Source organism: Candoia aspera, chromosome 3, assembly GCF_035149785.1.
Source record: "Candoia aspera isolate rCanAsp1 chromosome 3, rCanAsp1.hap2, whole genome shotgun sequence".
NCBI classification, from domain to species: Eukaryota; Metazoa; Chordata; class Lepidosauria; order Squamata; family Boidae; genus Candoia; species Candoia aspera.
The window spans coordinates 60,477,199-60,499,612 of record NC_086155.1 but is presented as its reverse complement, the minus strand read 5'-3'; the positions used below and the strand labels follow the sequence as shown (position 1 = coordinate 60,499,612).

At 46.4% G+C, this 22,414-nt stretch overlaps 1 protein-coding gene across 1 annotated transcript; it reads right to left on the bottom strand.

Annotated features, from left to right (window-relative positions):
* Window positions 1-5,895: 5,895 nt before the first annotated feature.
* FOXD2 (forkhead box D2) lies at window positions 5,896-7,535 on the bottom strand. Its single transcript, XM_063300125.1, is given in 3 exon segments — window positions 5,896-6,483; window positions 6,485-6,534; window positions 6,537-7,535. Coding segments are annotated over 3 exon segments (1,353 nt in total). The 5' UTR covers window positions 7,360-7,535; the 3' UTR covers window positions 5,896-6,003.
* Window positions 7,536-22,414: the final 14,879 nt, after the last annotated feature.

Here is a 22,414-nt window from a genome sequence, read left to right as displayed (position 1 = left end):
TTACGGACTGGCCTTAGACTAGGAGTCACTCTCGCGCGCTTCCACGCACAGTTCTCTACTCAGCGCAAACCCATTTACTGGCCTGATTTTGAACAGCCGAAGGAAAAGAGTAGCCGCCGCCGCGTTCTCGAACGACCTATCATGGAGTTCGCGTCCCACTGAAATCTAGGATTAAATTCGGAAGGGCTCTGGACGCCTCTACCAGGGCGACCCCCTTCCCTTCCCGCACCGGTCTTTTGGGTCCCTCTTTCTCCGGAGTATACAGATATCAGATATTTTCCATTCGGGTAAACTGGGCGGTTCGGTGTTATTTTTTATCAACCAAGAGACTTGAAATAAAGTCCAAGTTGAATTTCTCAGCAAAGATAAATCAGAAGCAAGAGAGAAGGCGGAGGGACAGAGAAAGATCCTCTGAAAATAACTTCTAATATTCTCCATGCTGCCTTCCCCAATCGGTCCCTTTCCTACCCTTTGGACTACAAATCCTTCCACCCCAACCATTTAGTCTGCAAGGGTTGAGGGTGTGGATTCTGCAGTCCCAAGCGTTTGGAGGGCACCAGGATGACTCAGGTTGCAGTCCACACGCTCAAATGGGAATGAGGTTCATTCACCTCTTGATAGTGTTGCTTGGCTAACTAAATCCTTGGTTGACTAAATCCTAGTTTATTCAATGTATACATTTTTCTGGATTTGCACGACATTTTGAACCCACGCAGCTGGTTTGCGCACTGCTCTCGGGAAAATGCGGTCGGTTGATTTATGATTCCTCGTGTCCGGCGAACCCAACTGGGGCTAATCTTACTTCCGACAAAACTGTACACTGCAGCGGTCCGCAACCATGACCTCGGTTCAAGGCTTACTACGAATGAAGAGGATCGATCCCAAAGGACTTGGGTCCTTTGAGGCCAAGCAGATGAAAATCAGACTTCGTTTTTGTTTTGTTTTGCCTTTCTTCCTAGGTTGTGGATCAATCACTTCACAGGAAGCCTCCCATCAGGAAAACTTCTCTGAGACAACTCTGGAAGATGTGGGCGGGCCAAGAATGGGCCAGGTTCTCGAATAAAGTAAACTTTATTCCACGATGGGTTTCCCGTCCCCCTTTCTCCCTAAGCGGAACAAAGGGTGCAACGCCTCTTGCTCGAAGTACAAAGGGGAGCTTCGCTTTCTAAAGTCCCCCGACCCCAAGCCCCCTAGGCGAACTCGCGCTGCACGAAAACCTTTCGGGCAGAGGCCATTATCTGGGGACGCCTAGAAAAATCAGTCCCCCGAATCGCTCTGTCCCAGTCTCTGGTTTACATTCAGACGGTGGAGGGGGAAAGGGGTTCGAAACCAGTTTGGACAGGGGGCCACTCGACTTCCTTCCCCTTTTCCTTATTACCCTTGTAAACACCAGGCCGCTAATGCTCGGACAGGAGAGGTGCAAGCTCTTTCTCATTCTGGGCAAGTCTCCTCACGGGGAAGGTATTCTGTTCAGTTCAATGGGACTCCCCGATTGCAGAAGCCTCGGCGATACTTGAGTTGAAACTACCGAGGGGAAAATGAAAGAAAAAGCCCATCACGCAAGAGTCAAGACACGCGTCAATCCTTCATAAAACGATTTCCTCATTCTGCCCCAGGGAAAACGGGTTGCTAACGATCGCCTCCACAATGACAAGTGCCAGATGTCTTTCTTTCTCACTTAAAAAAAGAGGACGTTAGAAGCACGCCACTAACTGGACTTTTCGGAGACAAGGCCCAACTTTAGGGAGGAATAGGATCCTCGGAGCCTTCTTTGGACTGACTCAGCAGCTCCCACGTAAAAAGGAGGCATTGAGGTGTGGTTCAAAGCTGAACGCGAGCAGGGAAAAGGATTAGGTACCGCGGTCCGATTCTACCTGAAGGCGTGAATCGAACAGCCTTATTAGGAAACGCGTCGCTTGGTACAAAAGAGACAGCCGGCGCACAGAAGCCCATCCCTCCGCGAACACCTTGCCTGCCCTCTTTAACAGTGGATTCACAATTAACTTCTACGAAAATGCCAGTTCGGGTCGAGGATTGAGGAAAGGGGGAGGGGAAGGAAATCAGCATCATTCTACCTCTAGATAAAACCAGCACGGCCTGAATCGTCTCAAGATTCCAAGTGAGGTTAGCCTTTTCTGTTCTCGCAATTCAACACGTTCGTTTTAAGCAGAAGGGAGAAGGCAGTGGTGAGCCAGGGGCATTCATAGTATGTAGTTTGCTAGAGCAAAAGGCATTAGAGATGCAAGCCAGGATTTCAGTGCTGCAGTCGGTCCTCTATCCACGTACTTTACAACTGCTGCACACTGAAGCTCTGAAATAAGCTGCTTAGACATCATAACCTTTAACCCCTGAACTCCGGGCCTTCTCACATTTTTGAAAGGGGACGGCAAGTTTCAGTTTCGGTAGCTGCTCCAACACTACATCAAATACGGACGCACACTCTATTACCCGTTGACGCCGCAAAAATCCCGCTACGTCTGTGGAACTCTTTCGGAACACTTCCGAAATTCGGACAGAAAGGATCGGAGATCATTTCTATTCCGCGCGGAATCGTCGCAGGTTCTCCTGATCTCAATCGTAGCTTGGAAACGAGTATCCAGTACAAACTGAAACAAACCACGACACCTTTGAAGAAGCTGCAATTGCAGGTATTGTCTGTGGTCGATCAGGGAGGCCAGCGTCCACATAAACACGGCTAGGATTGTGCCGAACCCCTTCTATGGGTTTCTGCAGAATTCGTTTCCAAGGAAGCCTACACCGCCACAATCCAAAATTAGTGGGGTTTACTTGAAAGTTTTGGCCCTTAACCTCGGGGTGATCGCAAGCCGAGCACTAGGGTGGCCCTTACCACCTGACCATCTTAAACAGGTTGTTTTCCTCAAGAAAATAAATCTACCTATCGGGCTCGGAATTGATTTTACACGGTTGATGAATCCGATGAATCTTAACTGCACCTTCCAAAAGCTGTATATAGCCTGTGCTTACTCTTGCTTACTCTCCAAAACGGGGTGCTGTGCAAGCGGCTTTCTCATTCTCACTCCCTATTTTTACAGCCTAAATAGTCACAAAAAAAGAAAAAGAAAAAGTTAAGGCTCCAGAGCTGTTTGCTTCTCCTCGCATTTTCCAGACATCAACTAACGCTGGCGCTGGAAATGGGTGCCCACCACCCTCTGCGGACAGAGTCTGGCATAGCAGTTTAACAATTTGGATAGACTGGGGGTGAGGGGGAGAGAGAGAGAAGAAGCCACCTCCAGATAAGTAGAAAGAGCCCCTAACCTCTTTCCATTTGTAACCATGTGCTCAGCAATCTGGAAAATAGATTCATTTTGCTGCTGCCTCGTCTTTCTCTTTCTCCCCCCCCCCCGCCCCCCGCCCCCCGCACCTTTCCATGTCCTGCCTTGTAGCCTCTTTGTGGGGACTGGACATGAAAGGCAAGGACCAAGTGTCTGACATTGCTTTTCAAAAGCAAATGTGGGCTGGGGGAGACACAAGACCTCTCGCTGGGCCAGCAGGGAGGGCTAGACTCTTTTCAAGGAGCAACATCAACAAACTCGGGGAAGGCTGCTGAGGAGGGGGTCATTCTGTATTGAGAGGCAGATGGAAAATGCTACAAGAATCGCCTCTCCTCTGCAATTTCTTCCCTCCCCAGATAGAAAGCCACCCACCCACCAACACCTCCTCATTTACCTCTGCCTTCACAGGGGATAATTTATCCAGAGCCACAAAAAAGCCAGTAAATGAATATTTTAAGCTGGGGATGGATGGGTGGGTGGGTGGGTGGGTCAGTTCATTCACTTATTCAGGGTCATATAATAATAATAATAATAATAATAATAATAATAATAATAATAATCTGACAAGACATTGCTGCCTGAGAGATTAGGGGAGTATTTTGTTCAAACAAAGCCCCAGGTTTTCAAATTTGGCCACAAATATAAAGAGATTTCAGGGCACGGATTGGCCAAGAAGGAGAGTTTGTTTATTTTGTAGCTTTTTTCACTCACAAATTTAGGCAGAGATCTCAGATTTCAGATGGTCACTTCAACCCCTTCAGGCTCGGAAGGAAAAAAAAAACTTACATTTTTCCTCCTCCACCACCACCACCACTCCTTCTATGTGTCAACATTTCCAACCAAAACAAAAAGGGGAGTGGGAGTATAATTTTCCTCCATTAAGAACCACCTGGCAACTTCAGGCATTTTTAGAAAACAAGGGCTTAATTAATTGCCACGTGTGACACCACAGTTAAATATGATGCACAACTACTTATAATAAAAATAAGGTTTAAGGTTTAAGACTCAAAAGTACTACTTTAAAATAAATGGAAGGGGCAGCAGCAGTAAATAAATTTAAGAGTTCATTAGTAGGCAAGGAAGGAAAAGTTCTAGTCTCTGGTGAGTTTGCTGGCAAACCTACATTTTTATTCCAAGAGGAAGTTTAGCTGGTAAGCTACAAATATTTATCTGGCTCACTTGATCTTGCTCTGCTTAATGGGAAACATTTACTGCATGGATCATACTTCTGCTGAAAACAGCAGCTGAACCCATCTTGGCTTTAATTAATTGTTGACTGTAGTCTAGTACACCAATCCTAAATATACATATTTTAAGACCAGAATTGGGGTTGGACTGACATACAAACAGTGCAATCCAATATATAAATCTGCTCAGAAAAAAGCCTCATGGGTGTCCAGGAGTGCAGCCTTGGCACGTAGATTTTGAGAGTGGTTTGACCTTTCTACTGCAAAGTTGAAGTAACTGCTTTTCCCTTGCATTTTAACATCACCCAGATAAATTTACCCACTCTGTAGGTCTTTTTCATGTCCAAAGATCCAGTACTGACATAATTACATTTTAAAAAATTACAAGAGCAAATAGCAAGACCGACTGGATTCCTTTTAAAAGAGTTCACAGACATTTATTAATTTACACCAGAGGTGGACAAAAAGAATGTGTTGCCTTTTCCACATCTAATTATTCACAATTCTTTCAATAAAATAGGAGGGAAACACAGCTAGTGGGAAGAGAGCTAAATAGCTCTGGTGCACAATATATACACGCCAATGAGTCCCGATAGATACACTGAACACACGCACGCACGCACAAACTGAAGTGGGGGAGAGGAGGCGGGAGATTCGATAACAGAGGATTTGCTGATATGGCCTGATCTTTAGGGATACGCACTTCAGATCTTGCCTAAAAACATAATTCAATTTATACATTTTAGGGGAACGTTCAAATATTAAAGATGGCCAAGAGGAATTTTTGAAGAACTTAGTTCAGAAACGGGGAAAATACAGACATCGGGAACCATTCAGGGAAACAGTTTAAATGCAAAGCCTCACTAGTGCAATATTTCTGATCCACCACCCACGGAAACCAAAGCACTCAGGGTTGCTATCCAGGCATACCTGGGAGCACATATGGAATGCAGTGGGGTTTGTCCCCGGAAAGCATGTATTAAGAACCGTCGTTATCAGTGTAGGTTAGAACGGGCTCTTCTTCAAACCACCCACCTGGGAAGGCTGCATTCTACACAAAGGACTCTGCTCCGAGGGATTTGGATTGAGTGGAGCAACTTCACAGAGCATAAGGCAGCTACCCCAGAGTAACCAAACTGCTGATGGATCCACCCTTGGAAGGAAGTTCCAAGGAATCCAACCAAAATAGCACCACCTGGACGGCTTAGGACTGCGGCCTTAATTCAGCGATTCCACGTTTGCTTTGTTTTTTTTCCCAAGCTGTCAGAAATTATTTGATAAGAAAGACTTTTTAAATATGTTTTTTGGCTCAACAGACGTCTCTCCCCCTACCCACATTCCCCATTTGCTAAACAACAACCCTGGAGGAGATATACACGCGCACACGCACACGAAATCGATTGAGATGCCAGACAGTCGCCAAAAAAAAAAAAGTTCCTACCTTTCAAAACACAATGGGAGGGCAGTGGGGGGAGATAGATGGGAGGGGGATGTTGATTGGGAAGGGGTCATTGTGGCTGCCTTTAAAAAGGACAATTGCTGAGGTTTGTGAGTTTACTGGAAAAGTTTTGTCCCGACTGCAGGAGTGATTCGTGGGTGAGACTCAAATGGTTCGGTAAGGGAGTCAGAGCTGGAGACAGCATAGCCAGGACCTGCGCTTGGCCCCCAGTGTGGCCCGCCGGGAAGGGCGACTCTGGCGCGCTGACCGTGGAGCTACTGGAGGGCGGAGGGGCCGTGCCGCCGCCGCCGCCTCCGATGATATTGTCTATGGAAAAGGAAGGCCTGTTGCCTGCTCCCTGGTCCGTCTTGAGACTCTGCAGGAGGGAGGCAGTGGGGCTCAGCTGCCCCGCCGGGTAGAAAGCTTTCCTGCAACTCAGCTCGCCGCCCAGGAAAGAGGAGAGCCCGCTGGAGAAGACGGCCGGGGCGGTCGCCGTGGCTCCCGGGCCCGGCGGCGCCGACAGGGCGCAGGGTGAAGTCTGGAAGGAGAAAGTCCCCGCCGTCCCTCCGCCTGCGGCAACTGGGGGGTGGTGGTGGTGGTGGTGGTGGTGGAAACTCTGTAGCTGCAGCCCGTAGTTGAAGCCGTAAGGTCCGTAGGCGAAGCCCGGCAGGAAAGCTGCCGGGTCTGCGGCCGCGGCGCGCAACAGGAGCTCCGGCGGCTGCGGGTGGAGCTGCTGCTGCTGCCTCTTAAAGCGCTTCCTCCGGCGCAGGAAGGAGCCGTTGTCGAACATGTCGGCGGACTCCGGGTCCAGGGTCCAGTAGTTGCCTTTGCCCGGGTTGCCCGGCTCGCGGGGGATCTTGACGAAGCAGTCGTTGAGCGACAGGTTGTGGCGGATGGAGTTCTGCCAGGCCGGAAACTTCTCGCGGTAGTAGGGGAAGCGGCCGCTGATGAACTCGCAGATCTCGCTCAGCGTCAGCCGCTTCTTGGGGCTCTGCAGGATGGCCATGGTGATGAGCGCGATGTACGAGTAGGGCGGCTTCACCAAGGGGTTCTTGCCGGCCCCTGAAGCGCCGCCGGACGACGCGGAAGAGGAAGAGGACGAGGCAGGCACCGGGGGAGCCGCCGCCGGTGCAGCCGCCGCCGGGGGAGCTGCTGGAGCGGCGGGACTGTCGCCCAGCGTGGACTCCGGGCCTCGCTGGACTGGGGACAGCCTCACCCGCACCGCCTGTTTGGGGAGGAGGCGCAAATCGTCGTCGTCCTCTTCCTCCTCCTCCTCCTCCTCGCTAAACTTGGCCTGTCCGTGCTCGTGAGGGGGCCCCACCACGTCGATGTCGGCATCCTCCACGTCGGACAGCGCCTCGTCCTCCTCCTCCTCCTCCGGCGAGGGGGCCGCCAGCAAGCCACAGGGTCGGCTGCTCCCGCTGCTGCAGCCCAGGGTCATGGTGGTGCCGCCGCCGCCACCGCCACCGGCGCCGCTGCTCTGGCTGACTCCTTCTGCCTCGGGGTCGGGCTCCTCGGCTAGGCCACCCCCTAGCGGCGGAGCGAGGGAGGAGTCCGAGGAGGAGGCGCCCCCGCTCCCCGGGGCCGGGCCGAGAGCAACAGGCGCTCTTCGGCAATGCTCTCCCTTCAGGAGGGCAGGGCGAGCGGTGGGGGGAGGGGCGGGAGGGGAGGGGACTGGGCTGGGGGCTGCGGGTGGCCCCGGGCGGGGACGGGGACAGGGAAGGAGCGAAAGGGTGGGGGACGGGACAGAAAGGGTGGGGAAAGCCACCGCCCTCGCGCGCAGCTCACGCCGGCCGGAACGTCGCACAGGCACTGAGCCGCTGCGGCGAGCGCCAGGAGCCTTTATAGCGCGGGCAGCGCGTCACGTGCTGGTGCGCGCAAACAGACCCTCCGCTCGCGCTCCTCGGCTGCGAAGCGCTTTCAGCCCTGCTCGGAGGTCGCGCGCCCTCGCGCTCCGCTTCCTCCTTCGGCCTGTTGGTTGCGTTTGGCTTGCGTGATGAGCCGGTCCAGCGGTCAGGATTTTTTTTTTTTTTTTGCAGAGGTTCCCTCAAGCCCGACCCGCATACGCCATCTTGCCTCTTCACGCGACAGGGCAGCTAATGGCCAGAGTCAGATCTGAGCACCTCAAAGAACTGATGGGCCGCTGCTGAGTTTTTCATTAACCAAAACCAACAGAACCCCCTGGAGTAACAACAACGGTGTTCTGGGAATCTCCTGCAAAGCACTCCTGCCATCTTTCAAGTTCTTTCGCAACTCCTCCCAATCCCGAACATCAGACCGATTGCATTTTTGCTACCATCCTTCTCGTTTCCCACAGTCCGTGTTAACTTTTGTTTCGGCCAGTTACTTCTAGACCAGCGGCTGTACGTGGCCACAGTTCACAAACGGCTCCATTTCTGTCGTCTCTAGTAAATCATGTTCTTCTGTAGCACTCATGCGTTGCACTTTTAAATCCATAGCCTATGTGATCGCCATACCAGTTTAGCGAATGGATTTAAAGGACTCGTTATCTCCGAAGGACTAGAAAAGCCCAATTGCATGTACACATAAAGCGAATTATTTATCTCAAAAGCATGAGGGTTTCACCAGAACCACCTGGCATCTACGGGAGATGCAAGCCTGGCACTAGAAAGCATTTTATTTATTCCCATTTAAGAGCGGCCTTTCTCGCAAAGAGCTCAAAAGTGCCGTTTCCATTCGATCCTACGGGATGGCTGAAGGGGCTGAAGGAGAACGACCAGCCCAAAGGTCTCCTGGAGCTTCATGATCCAAGATTTGAACTCGAGTTATCCCTGTCCTACTTGAAGAGTTTTATCGCTCAGAACCGGTGTTGGGAGTATGAGTGAGTGGATTACAGTCAAACCCGCAGGATTGCCGTTTTCTGCGGAAGAGTTTTATTTCTAATCCCAGAGAGCAAAACAAGCGCATTCCAAGGCCCACTCAGCAAGTTCCTCGCAGAAAAGGCAAGCGGGGCGTCTGAATGCAAGCCAGAAGCCAGCATTGGCTTCGGCCCTTGAGCACCATGCAAACCTTTGAAAATATAGCCAAGAAGAGTGCAAAAAAAAAAAAAAAAAAGGAAGTTGTCACCCGAACTTGTGAAGCGGATTCCTTTGAAATCCTCCGATATTCCTATTTGCACATTTCTTTAGGATCGGAGCTGCGCACTGGAGGTAGAGTCCATTGAAAGCAAGAAATCTTCTTGGCTGTGGAGGACTTCTTCAGAGGAAAACAGTATCAGCCATCACAAAGGGTCTTGATGGCGGTGACGCAAGTCCCGCTGCCTCGGGCAGAACTGATTTCCAGCAACGCTAACGGTGCGACCGTCAACACTGAGACAAGCGGGCGAGGCCTTCGGCTGAGCCATCCCCATTCATTTCTCCCGTAGGTTATACAGGAGCGAGAAACAGGCAGCTCTTCAGTTCTGGGGAGAAACCTGTCCCTCGAGGCTTTTCAGTTTGAGCTGAAGTCCATGACAGGCAGTCTTTTTAGCCCTGGAGAAGCAGCAGCTGCCGGGGAAGGCTCCAACCGCCCCCTCTGTCCGCTCCACTCCTATCTGCCCCCCTTGGAAGTAGAACAAAACGCCGCGTATAAGTTGTTTTATCGGGCTTTGCCTTGCAATATAGGGGATCGTTTTGGCTTCCCAGTCTTCCCACCAATCGATGACCTTATTGACATTCAGGCAGATTTCCCGACAGAGCGTTTTCAAGATTTGAGAAAGTGATCGATTGGTTCCATTTGAAAGGATCACGCTAGAGGTTCTGAGAAGGGTGGTCTCCGCTGCTTCATGTTGGGAACAATTTTCAGGATAGTATGCGACCGGGTACGGAGGTTATGTGATTTATTTAAAAACAGGAATGTTAAATTCTAGGCTGGTATAAGGCTATTTTTCTTTATAACTGTATATTCTTTTGCAGTATGCCCCTACGTGGGTGCTGTCGGGAGATTCCAAACTGTTCCAGTAGGGACGGGGGTGGGGTGGGGAGAAACCCCACACAGCTGTTAACTCAGAATTCAGTCCTGATCCTTTGAAGGATGCAGCCGCTCTGAGTTTGTAGCACTGGCCCAGTGGCGACGGCGAGGCCGACCACACACGGCGCCACGTGTCTGCTTTGTGTCCCGGCAAGAGTTTGTCAAAAATCCACGGAAGCAAGATATTCCCAGAGAAGCCGGGGTCCAGCTTCGGCGCAAGCGAACCTGCTCTCAGATCTCCACCTGGGCCGGTCTTCTGTCCCGGGCTGATCACTTGGAGGTAAAACACGCAGAGATCTCCGGAAGTTCATTGCTGGGCTGCAGCCGGCGAGGATCGCAAGATTTTACCGCGGGTTTATGCCGGGAGAAGGGGGGGGCTGAACCAGCTAGGACGTTGTCTTTACCCAGTGAAGCCCTCCTCCATTTTGCATCTCTAAAGAGATTCTGTGTGAGGCTGAACCTTCAAGAAGACTAAACCGTCCAGACGGGAGCCCATTCATCTCTATCTGACCTGACTCGCTTCTCCGAGAAGTCCGAGAAAACTCAAGATATTTACCTGGAAGTATGATTCGTAGAAACCCGTTGACCTGACTTCCAATGTGTCGGCTTTTCCTATGAACCGAATAGCGCCTTTAGGGGCGACTGTGTCTCTGCGGCGGGCAAGGTGGGTCGTGCAAGCAGTAATGGAAAAAGGAATAATTATTTCCATACTTTGGGACGGCTGAGAGATCCCAAGCCTGAACTGGGGTAGAGCTAAGCTCCGTTCATTCTTCTTTTCACTTCGTTAGCACAAAACCGGTTTCCTCCTTGCGAACTGAGCTAGAAATCAGCACCAAGTCTCCCGATGCCAAGTCCGAGAATTGAGCAGGCATTCATCCCCTTCACTGAAATCAGTGGCATTGACTCCTTGGGTACCTTGGAGCCTGCACGGAGTTTCCTGTAGAACCGGCAAGCAGCTTAACTGGGCCGCCTTCCTACAGGAGCCTGCATCAGGAGTCATCTCCACTGAACACAGTAAAACTATAGAAACCTCTGCACATTTTTTCCAGCGCACTGGCTGAAACTCTTTACCCAACAATCTTGACGAGTTCCAGGAAGAGATAATGTAGACGTCTCCCCATTCTCACGTATTCATTGCCAATAAGAAGAGAGCATGCTAGGTATTGTACGGAAAAGGCAAACGTGGCGGTTGTATGAAGAGAATTGTATGTAAACGGGAACAGGTCCGAGGATGACGCAATCGGTAATTAATACGGGGTAGCAGAGATGGGACCTTGCTCCCTCTCCAGTACCCTGAGCTTATTAATGGCCGTGGATAATAGATATCCTGACCTCTTAAGCGAAGCCGAGAGATGAGGATTGTTAACCCTAGGCTGGGTTCGCACAGTGCGAAGATCGGTTTATCCAAACGCAAGTCATATAACATGCTATGCCCAAAGAAGTAAATAAAATTATGGATTAGTGGGATGTTCTAGTTCCTGTAAGTTGGTAAGGCACAATTGGCTGAAACACAAAAACCCAAACCCGTATCAGTTTAGACTAAGCTGTAACCTTTTTTTACGCCTCCAGCGTAACTCAATCCTCTCCACAGAAGCACCGTCTAGATGTATAGGAGTCCTTCCCATTGTACCAGGCAGTGTGGCCTGGGATGATGGGAGCTGTAGTCCAAACCACAAGTTAGAGAAGGAGGGTTAACTATGAATTAGATTCTAAGACTGAATCCTTCTCTAACTTGTGGTTTGGACTACAGCTCCCATCATCCCAGGCCAACTGCCTGGTACAATGGGAAGGACTCCTATACATCTAGACGGTGCTTCTGTGGAGAGGATTGAGTTACGCTGGAGGCGTAAAAAAAGGTTACAGCTGGAATAATTTCAACCATTTCCATATTGGTGGTTTACAGCAGCTCGCAGCCACCGCTGTACAGACGCATCATTCAAGAATAAAGACAGGCTTTCTGTCGTCACAATGGCTGAATGACGCCATAAATCACCAGTGTGGAATTGCACAGCCGAATCATTTTGGGTTCCATTTATCTCAAGGCTTGTTCCTCAGGGTGTGCTTGGTAAGAAGATGATTCTGAGATATCTAAATAACTATCCTCTCCTTTACTTTTCTCTTCTTTCTTCTACAGTAAGGACCACATTATAGATGAAATCCTAACGTTTTTCCCTAGCCAACCCCACTCCCTATGATGCAAACGTCCTCCAACATAAGACTTTTTTTTTGTACTTTCACTTGTTAGGAGATCATAGAACACCAAATCACAATGCATGAACGTTCCGAAACAAGATGGCCAGGTGGTGTTTTGCTTTGTTTTCTGTTTGGTATAATTGGGGGGGATTATTCATTGTTCCTACATGCAAAGTGTTAACTGGCCATGATCAAGCTGGGAAAAGGAAACTCATGTTTTCCCAGAAGGACTTGCCCTAAATTCAAGTAAGGCAAAATGACATTTGATCGAACTGTAGAGGAAACGCAAGAACACTTTGACGGATTAATAGGATTATTTGAAAGCCAATGACGTTTAGTAAAGATGGACTCATATTTTGCAGGCTGGAGATAATAACTGATCACTTTCCTCAGATGGATGCTATTTCACAGGCTTGAAAGGAATATATATATTAAAAGGACTTTTAACTCACTGATGGATTCTTGCCCAGGATTAGGAATCAGAGTTTTCCAAATGGCTTTTCTCTTTTATTTGCCAACTCCTGATTTCAGGCTGATTTTGCTTTCAAGTAACAACTTTCTCTTAAAAAACGATGACCCGAAGGTACAGGTTGTTGATACGATTTCGCTTGACTTTTTAAACGATTTACAGTTAGAATGTAACTCAATCGTGCGGCTGAACTAAATGGTCCTCTGCACTGCCAGACCAAGATATAGACGAATTTGAAACTGGTCGCAGCACCTGGCCGATCTTGTCCTCAGAAGCCAGAGCCTGCTTAATACTTGGGGTTGATCGCTGGAAAATCCCAGGGTTGTAAACTAGATTAGGACATCGAAAAGACTAGATTGGGAAGTCGGAAAAAAACCCCACCTGTCTAGAGAACTGCCCATATAGTCTTTGCCTTTTAACCACAAATTTAATATCCAGAATCGCCAGTTCGCTCCCGGCAATTAAACGAAATCCGCACGAACAACCGGCACTCTCTATTTTAATCGGAGCGCAGAGAGGAATTTGACAGATCTTTTAAATAACCAACCCTTGAAAATATTTCATCAGCCCCCAGCAAAGGTAAGCATATCCAGAACCCGCTCAAGCTAAATAAACAGACCGGCTCGGTTCCTTTCTCCACAATGTAACTCGTGTTGCGGATGCTCCGTTTTTTGCAAGGTGAGTTCGTTCATTTGCAGCTCTTTCGTTTCTGGAAGTCCACGTTGCGGGGGCGGGGAGCTGTCAGACATTTACCCGGTCGTTCTGCGAGGTCTCCCCTCCTTTTCGGTAGGCAGAGAGAGAACTAGCCCGTCCCATCTTTCCAGCAGCGGGGGGGGGGGCATTCCTTCCAACCTCCACCTCCCCCCCCCCCCCGTCAATCGTGGGAGAAACCAATCGCGGCTCGCGTTGGCACTGCTCTGAAAAAGGTGCTGGCATTGGGGGCTGAAATCTGTGTTGTCTTCCTGGACCGGCTGGGCCAAGGAGGCTGAAGGAGCTGACTTTCAAACACCGGGCGCCCTTCTCAAAATGCTGAAGGACCCGGGACTGTGGCCGAGCTGCGGAGGAGGAGGAGGAGGAGGAGGAGGAGGAGGAGGAGGAGGAGGAGGAGGAGGAGGAGGAGGAGGAGGAGGAGGAGGAGGAGGAGGAGAAAGGCCTCCAACTTCAGGTCCAGTAGCGCCTGGATCTCAAGGGGCATTTTTGCGGTTAGGTTTAGAGCCTTCTGTTTTTTATGTGATGGGGTGAGTTCCTTTAAGGGGATGCTTGTGGATCATTTTCGAGAGGGTCCCTTCTTCACCTGGTAGGAGCTATTTTTCCCTACTGTGTTAACTGTATTGTGTCAAATAGTATTGATATCCCTGTATGAACTTTCTTTCGTACCTTTGTATCTTGTCTTTCATCCAAGGACCTCAAGGTGGGTGTTCATAAGTAACAATATAATTCAAAAATTTATTTTAAAATACTCTCCCTTCCCCTGCCTTCAGCCACCAAGATCATTTGTCCAATCTGTTTCCGAGAAGATGCAGTGCATCAGGCGTGATAGGTATCACCTTGGAGCTAAACTTAGTGGAATTAATTCCCGCACGTTTGTATGGGTAGCAAGAGATACAGATTCTCCCTCTTCGCTACAGGTACCCGAGAAGCGGAGTGGCAAGGCAAGCAGAGGCGCTTTCTTCCCAGCTTTTCTGTTAAGCCCTCAGCTTGGTGATGTTTGAGCAACCTCTCTGGACTCAAACGTAGGAAGAGCGGCAAGCGAAGGCAACCCACTGGGCGCGCCCGGCGGGCAAAGTTTGAGATCGAAGCGCGCCGCCTTTGGCCTCGGAAAAGAGTCTGATGTCACGCAGCAGTTCTGACTTCCGGGTTTCGAAATGAATGAACGAACGAATCTTTTTCTTCCGCAGACTTAGCACCTGGACTACGGTGTGAATGAGAATACTAAATGGGGCGGGGACAGGAAGAAAGAATAGTCCTCAATTGCTGAGGCCACATTCCGGATTTCATTCAAATGTTTTGCTTGTTTTCTGGAAAGGGGAGCAGGATTCCCCACACCGCAAGAGACGTAAGCAATTCTGAAGGTGAGATTTCAACGGTTATTACAGCCTAAACTTGAATCAGTATTGCAACTGGGCGTGGATTTTATTGGTTTATTTTCAGGCAATGTGGATCTGCCTAACTGCAGTGCAAGCTGCACTGAGTTAATGCCAGGCATCAACTTGAGATCTTGAGGAACTATAATTGTCTGCATCCTTCCCTTACCCATTCACCATGCTGTGGTTGTCAGGAACTGGAATTCATCAATATCTGCACAGGTTCCCCAGCTGTGAGGTCTACCCCTTACCATGCATTGAGTTCTATAGGAAAACCCTACAGCAATTCTGATTGCCTGAACTAAACAGCTTTGTAGATAGGATTCAGCCAGAACCCATAGCAACATCACATTCTCTACAGGTTGAGGCATTGTGATCAATGAAGGACTACGGATGGCTATCCCAGGACAAGCTTTATCTGCCTGACAAGAAAACTGGTCAGTCAAAACCCACCTGAACCATTAGCCTAGACTGACTTGCCACTTGTTTGGCTTTTGAATGATGTAAAGATCTTAAACTAATATTCACTAAGTATAGAGAATATTGACCCCATTCTTAGACATGTTGTACAGTACAAGAGTGTTCATAATACATTGATTGATTTGATTTGTACCATCAAGTTGTTTTTGACTCCTAGCAACCACATAGATTTTCTCCAAGACAATCTATCCCCATGCTTTTCATGTCCCCCAACAGTATGCTCATCGCCTCTGTAACTGAGTCCATTCACCTTGCTGCTGATTGTTGTCATCATCTTCTTTTTCCTTCTACCCTTCCCGGCATTAGAGCCTTTCCCAGAGAGCTGGGTCTTTGCATAACATGTCTGAAGTAGGATAATTTGAGCCTGGTGATTTGTGCCTCGAATGAGAACTCTGGGTTGATTAGTTTGATGATCCATTGTTTTGTTTTCCTGGCTGTCCACAATAGTCTCAGGAGCCTTCTCCACCACCGAAGTTCAAAAGCATCAATATTGTTCCTATCCTGCTTCTTTAAAGTCCAACTTTCACTTCTGTAGAGTGTCACAGGGACTACCATGGCTTGCACGATTCTTATTTTTGTAGGTATACTGTAGACACATCATGGCATTTGGATATCTTTTCCAAGGCCTTTATGGCTGCTCTACCAAGTGCTAGTCTGCAGAGTATTTCTTGACTGCTTGTTCCTTTACTATTGATACATAATGTTGTACATACACTCACCCAATCTGGAACTCAGGACATTAAGCTACTAGCATGAGAGGTGCTTGGTCTGTTCCACCCACTGGCTGCGATTAGGTACAGACCTGCAATAGTTTCAGGCAAAGGAGGCAACAGCCATCTGTGGAAAACAGTGGTGGTGGTGGTGGTGGTGGTATGCACATGCTCCATGTAAGATGCAGATACCATGATGGCACAGCAGTGTTTTCCAATTAACTAGGATTCCCCCACCACCACCAACACACACACACAGCATCACCTAATTCCTTTGCTCTCCTCCAAGCACCCATATCTGTCTACAGCTGGTGCTACATTTTGTGAGGTTGGGCCTGCCTGTTGAAAAAAGACAAATGAGGACCCAGTTCTCTGACATGCTCTTCCATTTGCAAGCCCCACTAAAATGAAGGAGAACATTCCTTTGCATCTCCCATTCATTCCAATCTTTCTTATTAGGACTGGATGTGTCTCTCTCTGGAACATCATCAAAAGGACGGTTTCCTAGAGGCAAGGTTCTTATTTTGATTATTACAATTATAATAAAATAAAATGCTGGCTGGTAAATATCATCTGCAGTAATAGTATTTCCCCACCTTCCACTTGGGATAATGAAGAGGAAGTCATTTTAATTGCAACAGTAACACCTCTTTTTAATGGATTTTCAGTAAATCCTTCCATTTACCTTCCCAAGTGTGTCTGGTCATACTGGAAGAATGCAGTAGGCAGTTATTTCTAGAATCCTGAAATATATAAGGTGGAAATTCAGTCTCGCCCCTCTCTATGTGTGGTTGGGGATCACAAGCTAGAGCAGCTGTTTTGGACACTGTTTTCCTGACATTTGCATTTAAGTCAGACTAAATTTATATCATACAAGTACATAAAGAGGAACTTTGCTTCCCACCATCACTGGCCATCTCTGCTTTCTGTCCTTAAATCCTTGGTTTCCATATCAATTGTCCAAGGATCTGCTCAGTTTTCCAAAGATCCTGTTGCATCTCCATTTTCCAAGGACCTTGCTCAAATACATCAATCTTGCCAAACCTGCTGCTCTTCATGTTTTGGATGTCCATTCTCATCCTTCCCAGACAACATGGCTGGCCATGCTTTCTGGGAATTTTGGGAGTTGTCACATCTGGAGGGCTACATTGGGAGGGATTGTTGCAAATTGCTAATTTGAATGATCAGTTGCATTGGTTGCCAGTAGGCCCCTGGGCCCAATTCAAAGTTACCTTTAACACACTACGTGGCTCAGAACCAGGATATACCAGGCAATGAAGTGAATCTTCCCATTTGGTCCAGTCACTGAGAAAGGTCCTGTTGAAAGGTCCCTCCCCTCCAGAGGTTCATGGGCCATGGGTGAGATGGCAAGCCTCCTGTGCAATAGCCTCAACCTTATAAAATACTCTGCCCCTAGAAGCATACAGTCCCCATCTTGTTGCAGCTCCATGAACAGGTTAAAGCTGTTTTTTTCAACCCACTTTCAGGCCCAGCTGCCTGACTGTGGATGGCTATTTTGAGTTTTATTTGACATTTTATATTTCCATTCCGTGATGGTTTGTGTGTGTGTGGTACGCTATTTAGTTATTTATTATTATGCTTTTTAGGTTTGTTTGATACTGTATGCCACCCAGAGTCATTTGGGATCGGGGTAAGTAGTAAGTACTACTGAATAAATAAATAAAACAACAAGCCCAAAATTCAGGACCAGGCTAAAAGACAAGCCACCAGTCCTTGGGCCAACAGAAATATATGCCAACATAAATTACACTCTCCCCAGTTTTTACACCTATTCTACCACAGTAACAAGGTCAGCAAATGGTATTGCCTTTCCTTATTGCATGTCAAATTAAGAAAGTGAATCGGTGGATTTCCTCAGCCTCACTTCCCTTCCCACCAAGTATCCCTGTGATGTAGGGCAATCAGTTCTATCATGTGCGGTGGGGCAGCCTGGGACAAGTCTAGATGGATCTTGCAAGAGAATGCTGTTGCTGACAATGAATGACCAAGGAGTTCATTTCTGACCTGGCTAGCAGCATCTGGAAACAAACAAAGAATGGCTACGGAGAACGGGCATGCTAGAGTGAAGCTCCGAATATTTGAAACCGGTAATGATTTTGCTATGAAACCAATTTTGGAAAAATGTGTATTTGCTCTGTAAAATATTGTATCATTGAGATGCAAAAGTTAAATATGTTTAACTTTTCCTTCTCACAACCTTGGTAGATAAGGACAAATCCGAAGTTTCCAATAAATAGTCAAAGAACCATGAAACACATTCCATGCACATAAAGGATATGGCATTTGAGCTTCTCAAACAGCAGCCTCCTCTCCTTGTGCTATTTAGGAAATAGCATTTGAAATGGAGAAAGCAAGAAATATATCCAGAATGATCAGGATGCTCCTGTGTTCAATTAGCAACAAATCTCCTTCCATTTGCTAAATATACCCAACTTTCTATGGTCTCTTGATCAAGAAGAAATGTGGATGTGAATTAGAAAGTAGATAGAGAAGTATGATTAAACTTCAAGTTTGCAGGATTCACTTACTTTTCTTTAACTGGAACACCAACATTTCCCAAGTCAGGGCTTCTTGAAAAATATAGATATTTAGAATTTAAAAATTCTGAACCCAGAAACTTGTTTGGGGTATTCAAAACTGTTCTTTTCACAAAAACGTTCTTCCCGTGGATACCCTAAGGAGTTTTCCATTTAATTTCTTGCCAATTATGCAAATCAGAGAGATCTTTATTGGTAGATCCAGATCTATTCTCTGTCCACCTGTGTCCTAGATGGTATTAGGAGCATGCCATAATCAGCACCCTCTGCAGTTTTTAAAACATTGTTATTTTGAGATATGGAGGCCTTGAACCACCCACAATTTCCGTAGAGAAATGTTGGCTGTTTTTGGATGGTATGGCATTTGGACCATTCCAGCAGCTGATGTGATGATGAGCACTGATGTAATGCAGGGAAACACCTCCATTTGGAAGTATCCATTTATGCTACTTTTCCACAGTCACCATATTGGGTGGGAAGGAAATATGAGGTGCACAATGTCTCCATTCTTTCCATTCTTTGCTGCCAACTAACATACCAATTTCTTAATGATTCTTGGAGGTGGTAGTGATGTTGAATCTATGAATTTACATCTTGAACAGGCCACCCCTGTTACATTTACAACCATTTACATTTCCACAGCCACATAACTGAACCCTGCATCTTTTTTACATGGATTGCACACATTGCACTGAATGGGACTTCAATTACATCCACTGTATTGACTTTTTTGATACCCTCCATAGACTCATTTGCAGTCCTAAAGATATTTGGAGTTGGTGAGTCCAAACGTTTTTGGTCCTACATTGCATTTTGGGAAAATTAAAGGTCGTAACTGGACCCTTAAAGTCCCTCCCCCACCCAACTAGTAGCAGTTGTATCATTATTACAGTCACTGACAAATACTTTATACAAGTTTTGTAAAAGATTAGAAGGCTCAAATTTAGATACATAGACTTTTGTAGATGGTTAATAAAAACAAATAAAATGGTTCAAGCTATAAAACATTAAGTTCAAGTAGTAAATACTAAAAAAATCTTATTTAAAACTTATTCACTAAATCATAAAACTACTTCATAGATAAAATACTAAAATGCATCAAAATACTGAGTGAACAAGTGAAACATACACACACACAAACACACACAAACACACACACACACCTCCCTCTTAGTGTGGTAAAATGATTGAAGTGCTAGGCTAGGAACGAGGAGACCCAGGTTCTAGTCCTCCCCAGGCACAATAGCCAGCTGGGTGATTTGGGAAAGTCAGTTTCTCTCACCCAAGCCTGGGAAGTTGAAACTATCTATGTACCAACCTATGCTGATGATATGGCCATTCTCTGAAAGGCCTTAGAAGAAGTCTTCAAGCTCCAGTGGACTTCAAGTGGACTATTATAGGAAGGAAAGGCTCTCCATAAACTATTCTAAACTCAAAAACTTGGCTTACTTGAAGGGACTCAAATGCCACAAACATCAATGCCAGATGATGATGATTTAGACCAGGTTTTATCCTTCAAATATCTTGGCATATCTATATGCACACTTTTATAAGCTTCTGGATTGGCTAGAACAGGAGACATTTCTAGCCAATGAACAAGCAGGCTTTGGGGAGGGCAAGTTGACTATGACCAATATGCTATCTTATGGTTCCTAGCAGAGAAATACATGCATGCATACTCCTCTCTATAAGACACCTTTATTTAAAATCAGCTTTTGATTCCACCATCCAAGGTTGGCTAATTGCACTTTTTGAACTTCAGTGGCTTTGGGATCCATTGAGTTAATGCCTGTTGGTTCAAGGGCCATGCTCAGCTTTGCAGAGCATGCTAAGGGTTACACCCTTTTATTATCTATCATTTTGCTTTCCTGAAAATGCAAAGAAGAGTCTGAAAATGTTGGCCCCAGACACTCTGAGGGCTCTGTCCAACCCCTTGCTTTCTGCAAGCAGCTCAGAAGCCTTATATTTTGCATCCTTTCCTTGGACCTTTAGGAAAAGCCTCTACAGTCCTGCATGATCTATTTTTTCCCCTGACCTTGTGCTTATTTATACAAAGCAATATTGATTCTTTTGGCCATGCTTGCATGTCACAGCTGACTCAGCCTGCTACTACCCTGATTGTAACACTCACTCTGTACGACATCAGCAGACAACCAGCAGCATCCTGATCAAATGGGGAACATCCATATTCATAAGAAGGCTGGCCCTTTTTATGAACTTTGCAGAAAGAAAAGTATTTTTTTTTAAAGAAAAAGTCCAGTAAAATTTGGAACTGCTATAAACAGATTGGAAAGGCTTTTGCACCTAAATCTCTTTCAGCCTGTTTCTCAGCCCCCACTTGATGTGCCTCGTGGGGGAATAGGAAATTGCTTTAACCCCAGACAAACCCAGAGCTGTTATGGGTTAAAATAATCCTCTCTAATCCCAGAGCTGACTGGGGTTAACTGTTTGCATAACATACAAACCTTCCATAACCAGTGAAATGAACAGAGCTTCTTTATGCCTTTCACTACACAAAAAAGCTGTTATAAACCTGATTCCAAATGTATGAGATGAATTCTAGAGCAGTGTTTCTCAACCTCAGCAACTTTAAGATGCGTAGACTTCAACTCCCAGAATTCCCCAGCCAACATGGCTGGCTAGGAAATTCTGGGATTTGAAGTCCACGCAACTTAAAGTTGCTGAGGTTGAGAAACACCATTCTAGAGTATACTAGCAGATTGAGACAGCACTTACAAACTTCATGGCCTTCTGATATTTAAATTGGGTTATGCCCACTGACTTCGTAAGTTTAAATGGAAATATTCTAGCTTCAATAAGTAGTGTCAGATTTTGCAGGAGGAAAGCATAACTAATCTATAATTTTTTTCTAGACATGAGGACCTATTTACAGTCCTTTTCTAGAGTTTCTCAAATATGAATAAAGACCTGTTTGTTTGCATTGGGGGCAGAAAGGAACTTGGTGATCTCAAGCCTTGAATAACTATGTGTTTTTTTTAACAGTTCACTCTTTGCCATTAAAAACATGTCAGCCATATTGCATAGGGCCAATTATGACTTGGCATCCAGATCCCAAGACAGGCACATTAAAGCCTATCATGTAGGAACTTCAACTACCATTAAAACAAAACAACAACATTAACCACAAAACAGCCTTGTGTAATTACAGATTAAAATAAAATGACAAAATCAGGGAATATTCTTTAAGTATAAGCAATTACATTAGGGTGGTTAAGTAAATGGTCTGAATTTAAATAAGAAAAACAAATCTGTATTTATTCATTCATTTATGAAATTTATATGGCACTGTAACTGACTATAATCCACTCAAAATTTTGGCAAAGCTATGCAATAACAAACGTTGAGATTTATGCATGTCCTGTCCATTATATGCAGTTATTTTAGATATTTGCCCACATATTAACAAAGCAGTAGAACAAATATTCCCATGTTTTTACTGCTTTAAATTTAAATGGATAAGAATATTACTTGAAGGCATAAATTTATTAGACTGTATGTTCTGTACTTGTTAGAGCCAGTTTGGTGTAGTGGTTAAGGCACCAGGCTGGAAACCAGGAGACCATGAGTTCTAGTTCCTTCCTTAGGCACAAAGCCAGCTGGGTGACCTTGGACCAGTCATTCTCTCTCAGCCCTGGGAAGGAGGCAATGGCAAACCACTTCTGAAATCTTGCCAAGAAAACTGCAGGGACTTGTCCAAGCAGTTGCCAGGAGTGAAGACTGTCCAAAGGTGCACGCACACACACACATACAAGCGCACACAAATTATTTACTCTTTGTTCAAAATGCATATTTAAAAAGCTTTGAAAGCTTATCTGCACTGAGAAGACAAGACTGCTGATAATATTAAAAGATTCTAAAACAACAATTAAACTGTAATTGAGATCTTGTTTGTTTAAATTGAACCTGAGTAGCAGATAGGCTGAACAATTGGGGTCTGGATATATAAAATATTATGTAGAGAAAGTAATCTATTTTAAAATCCACACTATTTGGGGGGGGAGGTTGTTTTCAT